Source organism: Asparagus officinalis, chromosome 1 (assembly GCF_001876935.1).
Source record: "Asparagus officinalis chromosome 1, Aspof.V1, whole genome shotgun sequence".
Classification (NCBI taxonomy): Eukaryota; Viridiplantae; Streptophyta; class Magnoliopsida; order Asparagales; family Asparagaceae; genus Asparagus; species Asparagus officinalis.
The window spans coordinates 108,828,974-108,848,054 of NC_033794.1; the positions used below are offsets into that span (position 1 = coordinate 108,828,974).

General features: G+C 37.7%; 1 protein-coding gene across 2 annotated transcripts; it reads left to right on the forward strand.

Moving 5' to 3' along the window:
• Positions 17,485–18,642, forward strand: LOC109843713 (myb-related protein Hv33-like). Of its 2 annotated transcripts, none has more exons than XM_020412670.1 (3): positions 17,485–17,659; positions 17,751–17,880; positions 17,954–18,642. In XM_020412670.1, the coding sequence occupies exons 1-3, from the start codon at positions 17,518–17,520 to the stop codon at positions 18,444–18,446; spliced, it is 765 nt and encodes a 254-aa protein (XP_020268259.1). In that variant the 5' UTR covers positions 17,485–17,517; the 3' UTR covers positions 18,447–18,642. The 2 variants fall into 2 exon arrangements, with proteins under 2 accessions (XP_020268259.1, XP_020268266.1); XM_020412677.1 differs by having other exon boundaries at positions 17,960–18,642.

The following is a 19,081-nucleotide window of genomic DNA, read 5'->3' on the forward strand; positions in this document are numbered from 1 at the left end:
ACCGTGAGATCTAGATCTGGTCGGATCTATGCAGTACGACGGGTATTATTTCACCAAGGAAATAATAGCCGGGGGGAATTGGTTCACCAAGGAAACAATCGTCTAAATCTCGGGATCAAAGGCCAAGCTTTGATCCGGAGTACGCCTGCGTAGATCTGAGATCCGGTCCTCTCGAACTCCTGCCTTATTTGGCGTTGACGATCACCGAGCACCAGATCTGGAAGAGCAAGTCCTCGAAGTCCCAAAGCTTGGATCTTTTTTAGATCCGAGTCTTCAATCCAGCAGGGTTCGCCTCCAAAAAATCCAACCTTTACAAATGAACCAAGGGGGGGCCTATTTATAGGCTCCCTTCACTGTGCCCGCGCACAAGTGGCCGACACACCGAGCCACCTCAAGGTGGCTCGGCTTTGGCCGAGCCACCTAGAGGTGGCTCGGTTTCGGCCGAGCCCCCCCTTAGGCGTGGTTTTCATCGTTTTGTAGTTGTATCCGTTTTTTTGGTTCCGCCGTGATTCGGTTGTGTGGTTGATTTATCCGGACTTAACTCGTTGACCTGATTTGGCAGTAAATCCGGATCCTGAATAGGCAGTAAATCCGATTCTGAGTTCGAGTCCGAAACTGGTCTTGATTCGATCGTGATTCGTCTGAGTCTTCCCTTGGTTGGATGACTCGTTGACTCTTCGAACCCTTGGCTTGATTCCGCATGCGAGTGGATTTATTCCGTTGTTTGCGTGCGGTTCATTAGCTTCGTAGCCTCGTTAATCCGCTTCGTCGCGTATCGCTTGGCTTCGGCGTTGTGGACTAACAATCGTGTCTGCATACGTCGCCCGATGGTCGGTTCGTCGAAACGGCGTTGTCGAGCTGTGTTAAGGGACCTATAGGCAGTTTTATACGCTTACAATCCCTACTCTCTTTTATTGTCATTACATTTCATATTTGTGTGTGGTTTGTTGGAATATTTTTTTAATTGCATATTATTTGTCCATAAACCCTATTCACCTCCCTCTAGGGCCTTTCAATTAGTATCAGAGCAAGGTCTCTACTGTTGTTAGGCTTAAACCCTTTAGAGAAAAGATCATTATGGAGGCTTCTATGAATATGCATATGTTAGAAGGGCAATCCACCACTATGCCACCCCTTTTCATCGGTAGCAACTTTGCCTATTGGAAAGTTAGGATGAGAATTTATTTACAAAGCATTGACCTTGATATCCTAGATATTATGGAGAAAAAATATGTCAAGAAGCTTAGTAGTGAAATGACCGAGGATGAGAGGAAACTAGCTAACCTTAACATTAAGGACATGAATGCACTAATTTGTGGTCTTACCCCCAATAAATATAAGAGAGTTTCTATATGTGCAACCGCACATGAAATTTGGGGGAAGTTATGCATTACCCATGAGGGAACACCCCAAGTGAAGGAGTCTAAGATTAGTGGACTCATGCATGATTATGAATTATTTAAAATGCTTCCAAGTGAATCTATTGACTCTATGTTTTCTCGGTTCACTAATATTATAAATGAATTGCATGGTCTTGACAAGGTCTTGGAGAATCAAGAGATGTGCTACAAAATTCTTCGCTCTTTGACGCCGGCTTGGGAACCTAAAGCTACGGCCATCGAAGAAGCACATGATCTATCTACTCTCACTCTTGATGGAATTATTGGCAAGCTCAAGGTCCATGAGAAGAAGGTTAAGGAGAAGAAAGAAGCGCCCTCAAAGGCAACCGAGGAGCCACCCTAAAAATTAAAGTCCATAGCTCTCAAGGGATCAATTGACGATTCATCCTCCTCGGATAGTGAATATGATGTCTCTAGAAAAGTGGTACACCTATCTAGAAGAATATCAAAATTAATCAAAATGAATAAAAATTTTAAGAATCGATCTAATAACAAATTTCCTTCTCATATAGGTAAATGCTTTGTATGCAACGAACATGGACACTTAGCCAAGGATTGTCCCAAGCTTAAAGAGAAGTATTTGAAATACAAGAAGAAGAAGGCTATGTATATCGATTGGGATGAGTCTGAACCAAGCGATTCGGATAGTAATGATGAGGGCGCCAAGATTGCTCTTCATGACCGGAACATTTGCTTCATGGCTCATGAAGATGAGGTACAATCCGAAACCGAAAGTGAATCTCTTTATATGCAATGTGAACTAGAAGCGACTTTAGAAGAATTAAACTTTGAATTTAAAAAATTAGCAAAAGAATATTCTTCATTCAAAAAATTACATGCTTCTTGTGATTCTAAGTATGAGAAACTACAATCTTTTCTTGCTTTAAAAGATGAAATGATAGGAGATCTAGACTTTGAAAACAAACAACTAAGATCCAAAGTTGAGAGATTAGAGATTGAAAATAATAGAATTAAATCTAATCATGTTTACTCTAGTCATCATCATGTTAATAGAAAATGGTATCAATCTCATGCTCCTACATACAAGAAAAGGTTTTTGTGCACATATTGTATGAAGTATGATCGTATCTCTACTCATTGTAGGATTAAGAATAACATTGATCATTATGAGTTAATGTGGGTACCCAAGGGTACCAAAAATACTAACACTCAAGGACCCAAAGCTTGGGTACCTAAATGTTCTACAACTTGTTTGAATGAAGGGAACGTCTCGCACAAGACGTAAGGAGTTATGGTACCTTGATAGTAGTTTCTCTTATCACATGACGGACAATAAAGAATTATTTACAATCCTATCAAGGATTGAAGGAGGCAATTTTTCCTTTGGTGGTGGTGAGAAAGGTAAAATTATAGGTATTGGCAATATTGGTAAGATTCATTCTCCCATAATTGATGATGTTTATTTTGTTAAAGGACCAAATCACAATCTCCTTAGTATTAGTCAATTAAGTGACAAAGTCTTTGATATTTTTTTTAAACCGGATAAATACATTGTTAGTATGAATGATTAAAATTATTTTTGTTGCTTTTAGAAGATCTAATGTTTATATTTTTGAGATGAATGAGCTAATAGATTAAGATGTTAAGTGCCTTACCGTGATGGATGTGGATCCTTAGATTTGGCACAAGAGACTTGGACATGCTAACATGAAGCTTATATCTAAGCTATCCAAGAAAAAATTAGTAAGAGGGTTACCAAATCTATCTTATATTAAGGATTCTACTTGTGAGGAATGCGCCAAGGGTAAATAAGGATTCTACTTGTGAGGAATGCGCCAAGGGTAAACAAACAAAAACTTCCTTCAAATCCATAAATGAGGTATCCACTTCTAAACCTTTATAATTATTAGGGTAAACAAACAAAAACTTCCTTCAAATCCATAAATGAGGTATCCACTTCTAAACCTTTATAATTATTACATTTTGATCTCTTTGGACCCATGCGTGTTGCCTCTCTAGGAAGCAAACACTATGTTTTTATTATCGTTGATGATTTCTCTCGTTTTATATGGGTAATTTTTCTTGCTAATAAAGATGAATGTTTTGAAGAGTTCTCTCATTTTGTAAAAAGAATTTAAAATAAAAAAGATTTAGAAATTATTAAAATTAGAAGTGATCATGACGGAGAATATCAAAACAAATTCTTTAATAATTTTTGTGCTCATCGTGGTATAATACATGTGTTTTCCTCTCCTAGAACACCTCAAAAAAATAGTGTTGTTGAACGAAAAAATATAACCATACAAAAGATGGCACGCACAATGATAAACTTTTACGATTTGCCAAAATATTTTTGGGGGGAAAACTGTTAATACGGCTTATCACATTTTAAATCGTGTTTTGATTAGACATTCTTTTAAGAAAACTCCTTATGAACTCTTTTTTTGGCAAAACTCCACATATTGGATATTTTCGTATCTTTGGTTGTAAATACTTTATCTTAAATACTAAAGACCATCATGATAAATTTGATTCAAAAATTGATGTTGGATATTTTTGGGATATGCTCCTAGAAGCAAGGCTTATAGAGTTTTCAACAAGCGAACACTCATTGTTGAAGAGTCTATAAACATTACTTTTGATGAATCTAATATTGGTTTGCAAGAAAATTTACCTAGGGATGATTATGAGATTGAGGAAGGAATGGAGCTCTTACAACTAAATGATAAATCCTCAACGAACGCACCAATTGATGGGAAGAACATAAATGAACAAACTCAAGAAGAACTTCCCAAGGCTTGGAAGTTTACACCGGATCACCCTAAAGACTAAATTATAGGGAGTCCATCCAAAGGCGTTTTGACTCGCTCAAAAGCAATGAGTGAATGTGGTAATGTAGCCTTTTTATCCCAAATAGAACCTAGACATATTGATGATGCTTTAAAAGATGAGTTTTGGATTTTAGCTATGCATGAAGATTTGAATAACTTTCAAAGAAATAATATTTGGAAATTAGTTCCTAGACCAAATAATACTTCTATTATTAGAACTAAATGGGTGTTTAGAAATAAGCTTGATGAGTTTGGCATAGTAACTAGAAATAAAGCTCGTTTAGTTGCCCAAGGATACAATCAAAAGGAGAGCATAGACTATGATAAAACTTTTACACCTGTTGTAAGATTGGAATCTATTAGAATGTTATTGGCCTTTGCAAGTTTCAAAAATTTTAAATTATTTCAAATGGATGTCAAAAGTGCTTTCCTAAATGGTTTTATTGAAGAAGAGGTTTATGTTGAGCAACCCCTCGGTTTTATTGGTTCATCTTTTCTAAATCATGTATACCGGGTTCAAAAAGCTTTATATGGGTTAAAACAAGCTCCTAGAGCTTGGTATGCTCGCCTCTCAAGTTTTCTTATTGAAAATGGTTTTTCAAAAGGAACAATTGACAATACTCTTTTGTTAGAAAATGGAAAAATGATTTTATTTTAGTTCAAATTTATGTGGATGATATCATTTTTGGTGACACTAATGAATCTTTATGCAAGGACTTTTCTAAAGTAATGCAAGATCAATTTGAGATGCGTATGATGGGAGAGCTCACCTTCTTTCTCCGCCACCAAGTTAAACAAGTCAATGATGGCATCTTCAAATCACAAAGCAAATATGCTAGGGAATTGGTGAAAAAATTCGGGATGAAAAGTTCAAAACATGCCCCAACTCCAATGAGCACCACCATCAAGTTGGATGCAGATGAAAGCGATAAAAAGATAGACCAAAAACTATATCAAGGTATGATAGGTAATCTTCTTTATCTCACCACTAGTAGGCCGGACATCATGTTTAGTGTTTGTGCATGTGCACGTTTTCAAGCTTCTCCTAAAAAATCTCATTTGGTTATGGTTAAAAGAATTATTAAATACATTAATGACACCTTAGAACTTAGTTTGTTTTATCCTAAAAATACATTTGTTTTATCCTAAAAATACATCTTTTGATCTTTGTGGCTATTGTGATGTAGACTTTACCGGTTGTAGGGTGGACCGCAAAAGTACGAGTGATACTTATCAATTTTTGGGTAACTCACTTGTATCTTGGGTATCCAAGAAACAAAATTGTGTTGCTTTGTCCACTACGGAAGTGGAATACATTGCCACCGGCTTATGTTGTGCACAACTTTTATGGATGAAACAAAATTTGGTTGATTTTGATTTACACTTTCATGATACAAAAATCTTTTGTGATAATACTAGTGCTATCAATATCTCAAAAAATTCTGTTTTGTATTTTAGAACCAAACATATAGATGTACGATATTACTTCTTGCGTGATCATGTTGAACGGAAAGATATTTTCCTTGTTTATATTGACACCAAATCTTAATTAGCGGATATCTTTACCAAACCCCTTTGTGAAGTTGATTTTTGTCGTATTAGAAATGAATTAGGCATGTGCATCCTTATATATATATAGATATCTTTTTGTCTATTTTGTTTTTATTCTTTGCTCTACCATTGTCATATTTTTTTCTTGATCCTAAAATGTCAAGCCATGCTTAAGCACACACGGGTACTAAGAGGAGTGTAGAGGTGAGAGACCGGGGTCGTCCCAAGAGCAGTGGGGTAGGTGGTAATACCTAGAGATATGTCGTAATTCCTAACACTTGAGGGAGACACAAGTAGGCCAACACTTGAGGTGCATTTGTGTGGGTTTTTTAGAATGCATATTGTCTTTATTCTACCCCATTTTGATGGTGACAAAGGGGGAGAGAAATCTCCTCATTTGTGCACATCGTAAGGGGGAGCCTTATAGATAGGGGGAGCAACTATCTATAAGCCAAATAATCTATTTTTACTTGCTCTTGCATAATGGTTATTTGTCATCATCAAAAAGGGAGAGATTGTTACATCCTTTGTTTTGATGATGATTTACAAACACCATTATTGGTGCTAATTGTATATTGAGCTATATTATAGATCATATATCATTAGCACCTTATATGGAGGATTGGATGGAAATGAGCTATAACGATAATATCCAAGGAGGTGGAGGCAAAGTGATGAAGCAATGCTTTCAAGAGCACCATATGCATAAGAAGCTTCATCTACTCAAGAGCAAATGTCAAGACTCAAGTCATGTATTTCTATATGAGGCATATTTTTTATTTTATTTTTCTCTCTAGTACTTAATGTAGGCAAGTAGTTTGTTGATTATATTTGAAGCTCATGGGATATCATACTTGCATACTTTCAAAACTCGTATTTTGGTACTTTTGCTAAAACCATGATTTTCACACATACAAGGACCTTTTTACAAAATTCCTTTTCAAAAAAATTTATCAAAATATTTATAAACTATTTCCAAAGTTTTACATTTTTTGGAGTTTATTTACTATTTTTAACAGAGCCTTGAAACTCAATTTTAAAATCGATTCAGGTTGATAACCTGTTATCAGTCGACTGACCAGTCGACTAATGACATCAGTCGACTGATGTGTCGACTGATAAAACTACCTGCAATCATTAAAAGTTTCTGTTTTGTTTTGGCCGTCTGACAGTCGACTAACAAATTGTCAGTCGACTGATGAGCTGATATTTGAATACAACGTTCAGCTTATCAGTCGACTGATGATTCCCGTCAGTCGACTGATAAGCAGTCTAATGGCTAGTTTTTCTTAAAATTTGTTTCTCGGTTTTTGGGGGATTTCCACTGGTTCTTTGGGGTTTTGGCTGTTGTCTTCTCTTTCTATAAATACCCAACAACCCCAGCTACTTCAGAAACCAACCTTTCGTTGCAAATCTCTTGTATTTGAGTTTATTGTTTTCAGAGAGCTTCAACTTTCATTTGCTTTCACTATTTCAAAAGCCCACATCCCAAGCTTCAATTGTAATCTTCTCTTGCCATAAGGTTGCTATAAAGAGAGAGTTTCTCTTTGATTTTCTACTGTTGTGAGCTTGATCTCTTGGAGATCTATTGTGTGGTTGTGAGATCTCGGTGGAGATCATTGTGTAGAAGAAGTTCCGGCTTCCAAACCGGGTGTGTAGTGGATTTCGCCTCGAGAGTGGGGAGCGGGGACATAGGTCAGTGGATCGAACCTCGTGAACATACCGCATGTCATCAATTGGCTAACTATCTCTATCCCTACTCTCTTTTATTGTCATTGCATTTCATATTTGTGTGTGGTTTGTTAGAATATCTTGTAATTGCATATTATTTGTCCATAAACCCTATTCACCCCCACCTCTAGGGCCTTTCAACGTTATCTTATCTCAGCTTAATAACTATCTTTTGAGTCAGTATAAAGATGCCGACTTGTCTGACATGTCAGGATCTCTTACATCGGCTAGTATTGCCTCTTGTGTTGACACCTGGGTTCCGGCTTGATGAGTAGGTGGGGCCGAGACCTCTGTAATTGTGCCTTAGTCTTATTCCTTAATAAAGAGCCGATGTCTTGATATTCGACTTAGGAGTCGTTATGCCTAGAACTCTTAAGAGTTGACTAGGTCTTTCTTTCCCATAAGGCCGAGAGATGACTGTGAGAGTCAGTCAAAGGGTTGAGCTTGTTTTGCTTAGGACTCTTATCGTATCATTTCGTAAATACTGTATCTTAGGTGAGTAAACACCATAACAGAACTGAAGAGAAGTAATTATTGATAATGCATTTGCATATAATGTAGCACTTGGTATTATAGAAGAATACGAGGATCATGAACCCAGATTGATTGATGAATGTCGACGAAGAAATGATTGGTCAAAATGGAAAGATGCGATCCAATCCAAATTAGATTCACTAGCTAAACGAAATATTTTTGGATCTGTAGTCCAAACACCTGAAGGTGTAAAGCCAGTAGGATATAAATGGGTATTTGTGAGGAAAAGAAATAAGAAAAATAAAATTGTAAGATATAAAGAAATACTTGTAGAAGAAATACTTGTAGCCCAAGGATTTTCTCAAAGACAGGGATTTGATTACGATGAGACATATTCTCCAGTAATTGATAGAATTACATTTAGATATTTGTGAGTTTAGCAGTACATGAAAAACTTGATATGCGTCTGATGGACGTAGTCACTGCTTATTTATATGGAACATTATATAATGATATCTATATGAAAATCCCTGAATGATTTAGCATGCCTGAAGCATGTAAATCAAATCCTAGAGAAATGTACTCCATTAAGTTGCAAAGATCTTTGTATAGACTCAAGCAATCTGAACGAATGTGGTATAACAACCTTAGTGAATGTTTAGTCAAAGAAGGTTATACAAATGACCATATATGTCCATGTGTTTTCATAAAAAGGAATGAGTCAAACTTTATGATCATTGCTATATATGTTGATGACCTTAATCTGATTAGAACCCCTAAAGAGCTTCAAAGGGTGATTGAATATTTGAAGAAAGAATTTGAGATCAAAGATTTTAGGAAAACCAAATTTTGCCTTCGTTTACAAATTGAGCATTTAGAAAATGTGATTTTTGTTCATCAAACTGCTTATACCCAGAAGGTATTAAAGTGGTTCTGCATGGATAAAGCACATCCATTAAGTACCCCAATGGTCGTCAGGTCACTTGAATCTGCTAAGGATCCTTTTCGACCAAAAGAGAAAGATGAAGAGATTCTTGGTCCTGAAGTACCATATCTCAGTGCAATAGATGCACTAATGTATCTTGCTAATTGTACAAGATCAGATATATCATTTTCCGTGAATTTATTAGCAAGATTTAGTTCATCTCCTACAAAATGACATTGGAACGGTATAAAGTATATTTTTCTCTATCTCCAAGGAACAATTGATCTTGGCTTATTTTATTCTTATAATTCTCAACCTGAACTGCTTGGATATGCTGATGCTAGGTATTTATATGACCCACATAAAACAAGGTCTCAAAATGGTTATTTATTTACATGTGGTGATACCGTTATTTCATGGCGATCTATGAAGCAATCAATTGCTGCCACTTCTTCAAATCATGCTGAAATAATTACAATTCATGAAGCCAGTCGAGAATGTATTTGGCTAAGGTCAATGATCCACTATATCTGGAAGAATAGTGGATTTTCTCCTAAAAATAAAAATCTTCCGACTATTTTGTTTGAAGACAATGCAACTTGTATAGCTCAATTAAAAGGAGGATATATTAAAGGAGATAGAACGAAACATATTTCACCAAAATTCTTCTTTACACATGATTTGAAAACGAATGGTGAAATCGTTGTGCAACAAATTCGATCGAGTGATAATCTGGAAGATTTATTCACCAAGGTATTGCCGACTGTAACTTTTGAGAAATTGGTAAAAAATATTAGAATGCGTCGGTTGAAAGATCTCAAATGATATTTGAATCAGGGGGAGAAACTAATACACAAGAATAGTGTATTCTTTTTCCTTCACTAGGATTTTTTTCCCATTGGGTTTTTTCCTAGTAATATTTTAACGAGACATATTCTTTGTGTAATGTTGGACATCCAAGGGGGAGTGTTATGAAAAAATTAAATAATATGGATGTCCATTTAGTTTTTCAAAGAGATTTATACATGTATTACCCATTGATATTCTCTATGAGTAATTAATATGATTCATGTATGATTATCTTAGTTTGTATATAAATAGAGGTAATCCTACCTCACTTTGAAAGGATAAATTGAGGAAATAAAATTCTTTCTACTTCTTGTCCACTTTCTCTACTCTACTTTATTAGTTTTATAATATTATTAATATTTTTTATAATTTTTATGTATATTTCAAAATTTAAAGAAAGTTTTAAAAAAATAAAAAAAAGTAAAAAAATCAGGGCAAGCCCGGAGCCCGGTCCGCTCAGGCTCGGGCCCGAGTATGGGCTCTGGTTTTGCCCGGGCTAGGCTCGATTTTTCGGGCTGGGCCGGGCTGACCCGGATGGACAGGCCTATATACAGACGATGTGTTTTTGATTCGAAGGTTATATTAAGGGTTAATTAAGATTAGACCCTCTTAGTACCATCAGATTGTGAATAGTAGCCATGTAGCTCTATTTGCGCAAATAAAAATAAAACTCCCAAGTGAAAAATTTTTAACCCTTAAAATAGCAAAAGAAGTTTTGAAGAGGCAAATAGACCTCTTATACTTCAAGTGATGTTCCTAATCTACTAATTTTTTTGACCCGTAAAAAAGTCGAAAAAGTACATTAAGGGGTCCATTCTCATTTGGGCCAATCCTACAAGGGGTATATTCATACACACACAAAATTATAAGGAGCCTATTCGCAATATTACAAGAAGTCTATTTGTAATTAATCTTATATTAATATATTTGCACTATTTCATAATCTGTATAAGTTCCCCTGCCCCCCACCAATGAGTAATGGGAGAAGGGACTCTTGTGAAATAAGTGTGGTTGGATCATATAACGTTTTAGGTGAAGGATTGGTGAATAGTTGAAGAAATCTCAAGAAAAACAACAGAAAAACTGCCAGGAAGCTTCGCGGTCGACCGCGAGATCAGCTGCAGTCGACCGAAAACGTGCACGAGACCTGGGAGGTCTCTGGAGTTTTGGCAGTTGACCGTGATGTCATGTACGGTCAACTGGCCAAACCCTGTAGGATTTTTGGTTTCTGTCGTTGCCTTATGGTCGACCGCGACGACCGCGACTCGGGTCTTAGCTGGGCTTTAAGGTTTTGATCCATTTTGTTTGTTATGTGTATATTACCCTAAACATGATTAATTAGGATTAAACAAGGATATTTTGGTCAGTCTTTGAGAGAGGATTTTTGTATCCAATTGTGGGAGATTGGTGAGAGATTTAGAGAGCTTTGTTTTAGAGTTTTGAGTGATTTTGTAACCCTATTTTGTATTCTCTTCATCTCTAATAGTAAGAACTCCCCCCTCCTTGCCCCGTGGACGTAGGTAACTTGTCGAACCACGTAAATTCGTTATCTTGCTGTGATTATGATTTTTGCTTGTATTTAGTTGTGATCTACCTCGTTCTTGTTCGTGTGATTAGAGTTCCGCTACGCACAACAAGTGATATCAGAGCTTCAGTTTTGAATTGAGGCTTGTTCGAAGGATTCACTGAAATATTCTTATTTGGAGAGTTAGATCGTCAACATAGATGAAGCAAGCACATCAGGTTCGTCTCTTACAAAGGTGATACAAAGTCTGAGCATCAATAATACAAAGATTGATGTTCCTAAGTTCGACGACAAGATCAATTTCGGTTTGTGGAGGTACCAAATGATGGATGCATTAGATGCACAGAATTTAGAGAAGACTCTTGAGTTACAAGAGAAACCAACTGATATGGAGGATAAGATTTGGAAGAAGATGAATAGTAGGGCTTGTGGAGTTATTCGGTCATGCTTGACGCCGAATCTTATTTATGATGTGATGAACGAGACGTCGGTAAAGAGATTGTGGGAAACACTCAATGAAAAGTACCTTACTAAGAGCATTAAGAATCGGCTTCACTTGAAGAAGAGGTTTTATCAGTTCGAGATTAAGAGGTGAGTTTCCATTAGGGAGCATGTTAACAATTTCACGAAGCTACTTTCAGATATGGCCAGTGTGGACATTATGGTTGAGGATGAAGATAAGGTGATGCTACTTTTGTGTTCGTTGCCGGAGGATGATTATGGTACGTTCATTCTCACTATGATCAATGGAAGAACTACTGTCAGCTACAATGAGGTAACCTTGGCGTTAGTGAATTATGAGTTGAGGGAGAGCGATGGCGAACCCTCCGAGAAGGCATCGGGAGATGCATTAGTAGTTCGAGGCTGTAGTCCAAATCGCCGCCAAGTCAACCACTCAAAATTGAAGAATAGAGGTGGCTATAAGAGTGTTGGTAGAAATCAATGTCACTTTTGTAAAGAAGAGGGATATTGAAATATTGACTACCCAAAGTTGAAAGACAAAGCTGAGAAGAATAAGAGAAAAGCTGTACAAGCTTTAGAAGTAAATGTTACAAAAGCTGTTAATGAACATTCAGATATATATTCTTCAGGCTATTCGTGTCCTGCACTACCGTGGTTTGCTATGCCGACTCCACGGAGTGGATGTTGGATTCAGGAGCCGCATATCATATTTGTCTAAGGAGGAATTAGTTCTCTAGCTTTAAGGAGCTGAAAAGAGGGGATGTCATACTTATGAGTAATGATCACGCATACCCTATTGGTAGTATTAGTTCAGTCCGAATCAAGATGTATGATGATGTGGTTAGGGAGTTGAAATAAGTGAGGTTCGTGCCGTAGTTGACGAAGAACATCATTTCTCTTGGTACTTTGGAGGCAACATGTTATCGGATGAACTTAGAGTATGCAACGATGAGGGTCACGAAGGGTTTAATGGTGGTGATGCAAGGAGTTAGGGAAAACTTCCTATACTACTTGAAGGGTAGGACAGTTACATGGGGTCTGATAACTTCTATCACTACAAAGAAGAACACTACCACCTTATGGTACATGAGACTTGGACACACGGGTGATAAGTTCCTACAACCATTGGCAAAACAAGGGCTATTGAAAGGTACTAAGACCTGTAAGATGGAGTTGTGTGAGCATTGTGTACTTGGGAAGAAGACTACAGTGGAGTTCGGCACCGCTATTCACAATACCCAATGTATATTGGATTACATTCACACAGATATTTGGGGCCCTTCCAAGAACACATAACTTGGTGGGACTAACTATTTTATCACTTTCATTGATGACTATTTTAGAAGGAATTGGGTATACCCTATGAAGTATAAACATGAGGTCCTGGATATTTTTATGAAGTGGAAGAAGAAAATAGAGCTACAGACATGTAGAAAGATGAAGACTCTTGGTTCATATAATGGTGGAGAGTATCAGAGTGATCCATTTTTATAGTTTTGTTGGGATCACGGTATTAGGAGATATCACACAGATATTTGGGGCCCTTCCAAGAACACATCACTTGGTGGGACTAACTATTTTGTCACTTTCATTAATAACTATTTCAGGAGGAATTGGGTATACCCTATGAAGTATAAACACGAGGTCCTGGATATTTTTATGGAGTGGAAGAAGAAAATAGAGCTACAGACATGTAGAAAGATGAAGACTCTTCGTTCATATAACGGTGGAGAGTATCAGAGTGATCCATTTTTATAGTTTTGTTGGGATCACGGTATTAGGAGATATCACACAGATATTTGGGGCCCTTCCAAGAACACATCACTTGGTGGGACTAACTATTTTGTCACTTTCATTGATGACTATTTCAGGAGGAATTGGGTATACCCTATAAAGTATAAACATGAGGTCCTGGATATTTTTATAGAGTGGAAGAAGAAAATAGAGCTAGAGACATGTAGAAAGATGAAGACTCTTCGTTCATATAACGGTGGAGAGTATCAGAGTGATCCATTTTTATAGTTTTGTTGGGATCACGGTATTAGGAGATACTTCGTAGTTCGAGAGACACCGCAACAGAACGGGTGGCTGAGAAATTGAACCATACATTGTTAGAGAAGGTGTGATGCATGATGACACAGAGTGGATTGCTTAGATCCTTTTAGGCCGAGGTATTGGTTTATGTGAGTCATCTCATGAACAGGTTACCGTGTACCATGATACAGGGGAAGGCTCCTATGGAGCGTTGATTTGGTTCGCTGGCTAGTGACTATGAGTCGCTTCAGATATTTGGGTGTCCTGCTTATTATCATATCAATGATGGTAAATGAAATCCGAGGGTGAGGAAAGCAGTCTTTGTGGGATTTAGAAATGGTGTCAAAGGCTTCAAGTTATGAGATCCACATGACAAGAAGATAGTCATTAGCAGATATGTCACATTTGATGAGGCGTATATGATGAGGCCTCAAGTTCCTCAGCAGGTGGAGGAAGACCAGATTCGAGAGATATCATAGCAGGTGGAGGATGATGTGACTCCACCCACTCCAGATAGCATTGTATCCATTAAGACTCCTACAGAGATGACACTGGAAGGAGATAGGATGTCAGCCGGGCATATAAAGAATATAGTGGATGGTGAGTCTCAGGAGTAGGGTCATGTTCAGGAGTCCATTGTAGCAAATAGACCCAGAAGGGTGATTTGTAGGCTATCTAGATATAATAATGTTGGAGGGAAGCTATGGAAGAGGAGATGCGTTCTCTTCAGAAGAACGACACTTGGGAACTTACAAAGCTACCTAAGGGTAAGAAAGCTATTGGTTGCAAGTGGGTATATACGAAGAAGGAGGGATCTTCTATTAGGGACATTCGATTCAAAGCCAGATTGGTTGCTAAGAGATATACACAGCTTAAGGGCGTTGATTACAATGAGGTATTTTCACCTGTTGTGAAGTATTCATCGATTTAGATTTTATTAGCATTGGTGGCACATCTTGTTTTTATTTGGTCCAGATGGATGTTAAGATAGTCTTTCTATATAGAGATTTAGATGAGGAGATCTACATGACATAACTCTTGGGATTCAACGCTGCAGGAAAGGAAGATTTAGTGTGCAAGCTGAAAAAGTCTCTTTAAGATTTAAAGCAATCGTATCGACAGTGGTATAAGAGATTCGATATGACCCATATGACCTATGTGTTTACATGTACAAGCTACAAGATGGTCAATACATATATTTGCTATTATATGTTGATGATATGCTTATTGCTTCCAGGAATTCTTCGGCTATTCGAAAGTTAAAAGAGGAATTGTCATCCGAGTTTGAGATGAAGGATCTTGGAGAAGCTAAGAAGATATTAGGTATGGAGATCGAGAGAGACAGGGTGAATGGGAGATTAAAGCTTACACAGAGGAGTTACTTGCAGAAAAAATATTGAAGAAATTCAACTTTGATGGTAATGCAAAAGTAGTTAGCACTCCGTTGGCTCCTACTTCAAGCTTTCAGCAAATATATCACTTGTTTCAGTTGAGGACAGAGATTACATGTCGAAGGTTCCATATGCCAGTGCGGTGGGTAGCTTGATATATGCGATGGTGTATACGATGCTAGATTTTTCACAGACAGTGAGCATGGTATCGAGGTACATGCACGACCTCGAGAAGAGTCATTGGGAGGCCGTGAAGTGGATTATACGGTATGTTAAAGGCACCGTGGATGTTGGTTTGATTTTTTAGAAAGATAAGAAGAATGAGTAGGATTGTATTGGCTACGTAGATTCAGATTATACGGGAGATCTTGACATACGTCGGTCTACTTCAGGTTATGTGTTTACATTGGCAGGAACACCAGTATGTTAGAGATGTACACTTCAGTTTACTGTTACTCTCTCTACTACAAAGGTGGAGTATATGATGTTGACTAAAGCTGTTAAGGAGGCTTTATGATTGCATGGATTGTTGGAGGACTTGGGGATTGCACAGGAGACCCTTCGGGTATATTATGATAGCATGTCGGCTATCTATTTGGCGAAAAACTAGATTTATCATGTACGCAGGAAGCATATTGATGTCAAATTCTATTTATTCATGACATTTTGGATGATGGAGACGTCATATTAGAGAAGATCCACACGAAGGACAACCATGCAGATATGTTGACCAAAGTTGTTTCAGGTGTAAAATTTGGTCATTGTTTAAAGCTATTGAACATTCTTCAATGTTGAGGGTGTTTGGAGGCCATTTGGGTGAACTACATTCGGCTTGATTCCTTGGACAAGAGGATACGTAAGCAGTCTTTTCGATGCAGCCGGTTGGATTAGTTAATTTCGATGGGGGAGATTGTTTGAGCTGTCTTTTGGGTTCCCGACTTGTTGTGGATTGAGTCCATTGTCGTGAGTTGTTTTCACTTCGTCCTGGACGTAATAAGTGGGACATTTGGATGATTTGGTGTCGGCTCAGTTTTGAAAGAAACTTCACCGATGTGGAGATTTGAAGAATTGGCGAACAGTTGAAGAAAGCTCGGGAAAAATGATAGAAAAACTATCAGGAAGCTTCGCAGTCGACCGCGAGATCAGTTGCGGTCAACCAGAAATGTGCACGAGACCTGGGAGGTCTCTGGACTTTTGGAGGTCGACTGTGGCGTCGCGCGCGGTCGACTGTCCAAACCCTGTAGGATTTTTGGTTTCTGTCGTTGCATTGCGATCGACCGCGACGACCGCAGTGATCGACCGCGACGACCGCGGTGATCGACCGCGACTCGGGTCTGAGCTGGGCTTTGGATTTTTGATCCGTTTTGTTTGTTGTTTGTATATTACCCTAAATATGATTAATTAGGGTTAAGCAAGGACGTTTTGAGCAGTCTTTGAGAAAGGATTGTTGTATCCAATTGTGGGAGATTGATGAGAGATTTAGAGAGCTTTGTTTTAGGGTTTTGAGTGATTTTGTAACCCTATTTTGTATTCTCTTCATCTCTAATAGTAAGAACCCTCCCCCCCTCCTTGCCCCGTCGACGTATGCAACTTGTCGAACCACGTAAATTCGTTGTCTTACTCCCCCTCCTCCTTGCCCCGTCGACGTATGCAACTTGCCGAACCACGTAAATTCGTTGTCTTGCCGTGGTTGTGATTTGTGATTGTGTTTAGTTGTGATCTACCTCATTCTTGTTCATATGATTAGAGTTTCGTTGTGCACAACATTAGGTTTAAAAACGTTATCGTATGTGCTAAAAAATTTTATTGATGAAAAACAATAAAAGATGAATGAATTTTTCCATATTAAAGGAGGCCGGCCATGTGAAACACATTGTTTTACTTGCTCCCTTATCAAGGATATTTCTTATAGTTATACTATTGTTGAAAATGATTTCATAAGATTTAGATTCATACCCTCACCAAGATTATTTAAAACATGTCCCTTGCATAACAATACTCCAGCAAAACCAATTCACACAATTAAAGTTTAAATAATGAACTAGGAATTAACTTCCTTATGATAAGGGTCCATCTCTATCTTAATTATTAAGCATAAACAAATTATTATGAGACAACAAGAATCTGAGGATTGACTCCTTGTGTCATTTCCTTCAACATCGCAATCTTTTTTCTCAAATCTCTCCTACCGTCCACCAACTCTCATAACCACCTTTATAATTATTTTCTTACAACTATTTATTTATTTATTTGCTTAGTCTAGGTATCTTAAAAGCCAATTAATTCATTTCCCCATGCAACCACTATAAAACTGCATTCTATTGTGAATCATTAGACAAGGCCTCAAAGTTCAGCCTCTGAAACTCAAGCCATTCAACCAAAAATGGGCAGAAATCCAAGCAATATGACTACTCAGAAGGAGAAACTGAGGAAAGGGCTATGGTCTCCGGAGGAAGACGAGAAGCTTTTCAACCACATTATGAGGTTCGGTATCGGATGCTGGAGCAATGTCCCAAAGCAAGCAGGCAAGATAAATTTATAATTTTACATCCTAACATGTCGTTGCAGATTGAGCGTCCTTTACTTATGTCTATACGTACAATTATTTGAGTGCAGGGTTGAAGAGATGGGGGAAGAGCTGCAGGCTTAGGTGGATGAATTACTTGAGGCCAGACCTCAAGAGGGGCAACTTTTCAACGCAGGAAGAAGATTTGATCATTGGACTTCAAGGAATTCTAGGAAACAGGTAGCTAAAATTATATTAGGAATACAAAAAAGTTATAATCTATATGATCTTATATGTGTGTATGAAATTTGAGATGTAGGTGGTCGCAAATTGCGTCACAATTGCCAGGAAGAACAGATAACGAGATCAAGAACTACTGGAACTCGACCCTGAAGAAGAAACTTCGAAAGATGGGTGTCGACCTGCTAACCCACAAACCGATAAGTGATGCGGAACAACAGCAGGAAGAGAAGAGTTCATGTGCAAATTTCAGTATGAAATCGTTTTTTGATTCGTCACCTGTGACAGAATTCAAAGTGGATATTAGCATTGACACAATTTATGATCAATTGCTACAATGCACTGTGCCTGAGAAGTGGGGATATTATGAGGATAGCTCAAGCATTGGTAGTAGTAATTCAAGCAATTTGATTGAAGATGGGGCTTTGAATTGGACTTCAGATTGTAAGTTGATATCATTTGCCGAGGACCAGTTTAATTTGTCGGTAGATTATTCAACTTTTCAGTCAATGCCGTCGATGTCTTCATCTGACGTGTTGTTTGGTATCTCTGCAGGGGATTCGTAGTGTGAGTTTCAATGGGAAATTTATTTGAATTTTCTCATTTGTCTAAGATTCTGATATGTTCATATCAATGGATAACATGCAGTTCTTGTGTGTCTTAATCCTTCTTTTCTTTTCCTTCCTTTTCTTTTTCTTTTTCTTTTCTTTTTGTAAGCGTTGCGGGGAGAAATATTTTGACATGCCTTGGTCTGTTGCGAGATGGGATGGTATGGTCTGTTGCAAGGAGAGATGATATTGCTCTTCTTCTTTGTTTCCCCTTTCAAGAGTTCTGAAAACTAGAGTGGCACTAGGGGCACACCTCCAACCATAACTCCAATCACACAAACGCTCTTTTTTGCTACAGTGCACCGGGCCCCACATGAGAATTTAAAATTTTAAAATCTCATGTGGGGCCCGGTGCACTGTAGCAAAGAGAGATAGTGTGTATGGTTGGAGTTGTGGTTGGGGGTGTGCCCCTGTGATCTGATCAAGTAGCTTCTTTCTCATGAATTGATTTAATATTTGAACAAAATGTTAACCAAACTCAAAGCTCAGATTGTCTCGCAAAAGAATAAATAAATAAATAAAAATAAAAAGAAAGAAAGGAAAAAGAAAACATAAATTTCTTCACATACTCTTTGCTAACTTTACAAAATTCA

Excerpts from the sequence above, each read along its gene's own strand:
- LOC109843713 (XM_020412670.1), top strand. The coding sequence starts at position 17,518 with ATGGGCAGAAATCCAAGCAATATGACTACTCAGAAGGAGAAACTGAGG. Across the intron at positions 17,660-17,750 it reads CAATGTCCCAAAGCAAGCAG|GGTTGAAGAGATGGGGGAAG; the intron begins GCAAGATAAATT and ends ATTTGAGTGCAG. Across the intron at positions 17,881-17,953 it reads CAAGGAATTCTAGGAAACAG|ATGTAGGTGGTCGCAAATTG; the intron begins GTAGCTAAAATT and ends ATGAAATTTGAG.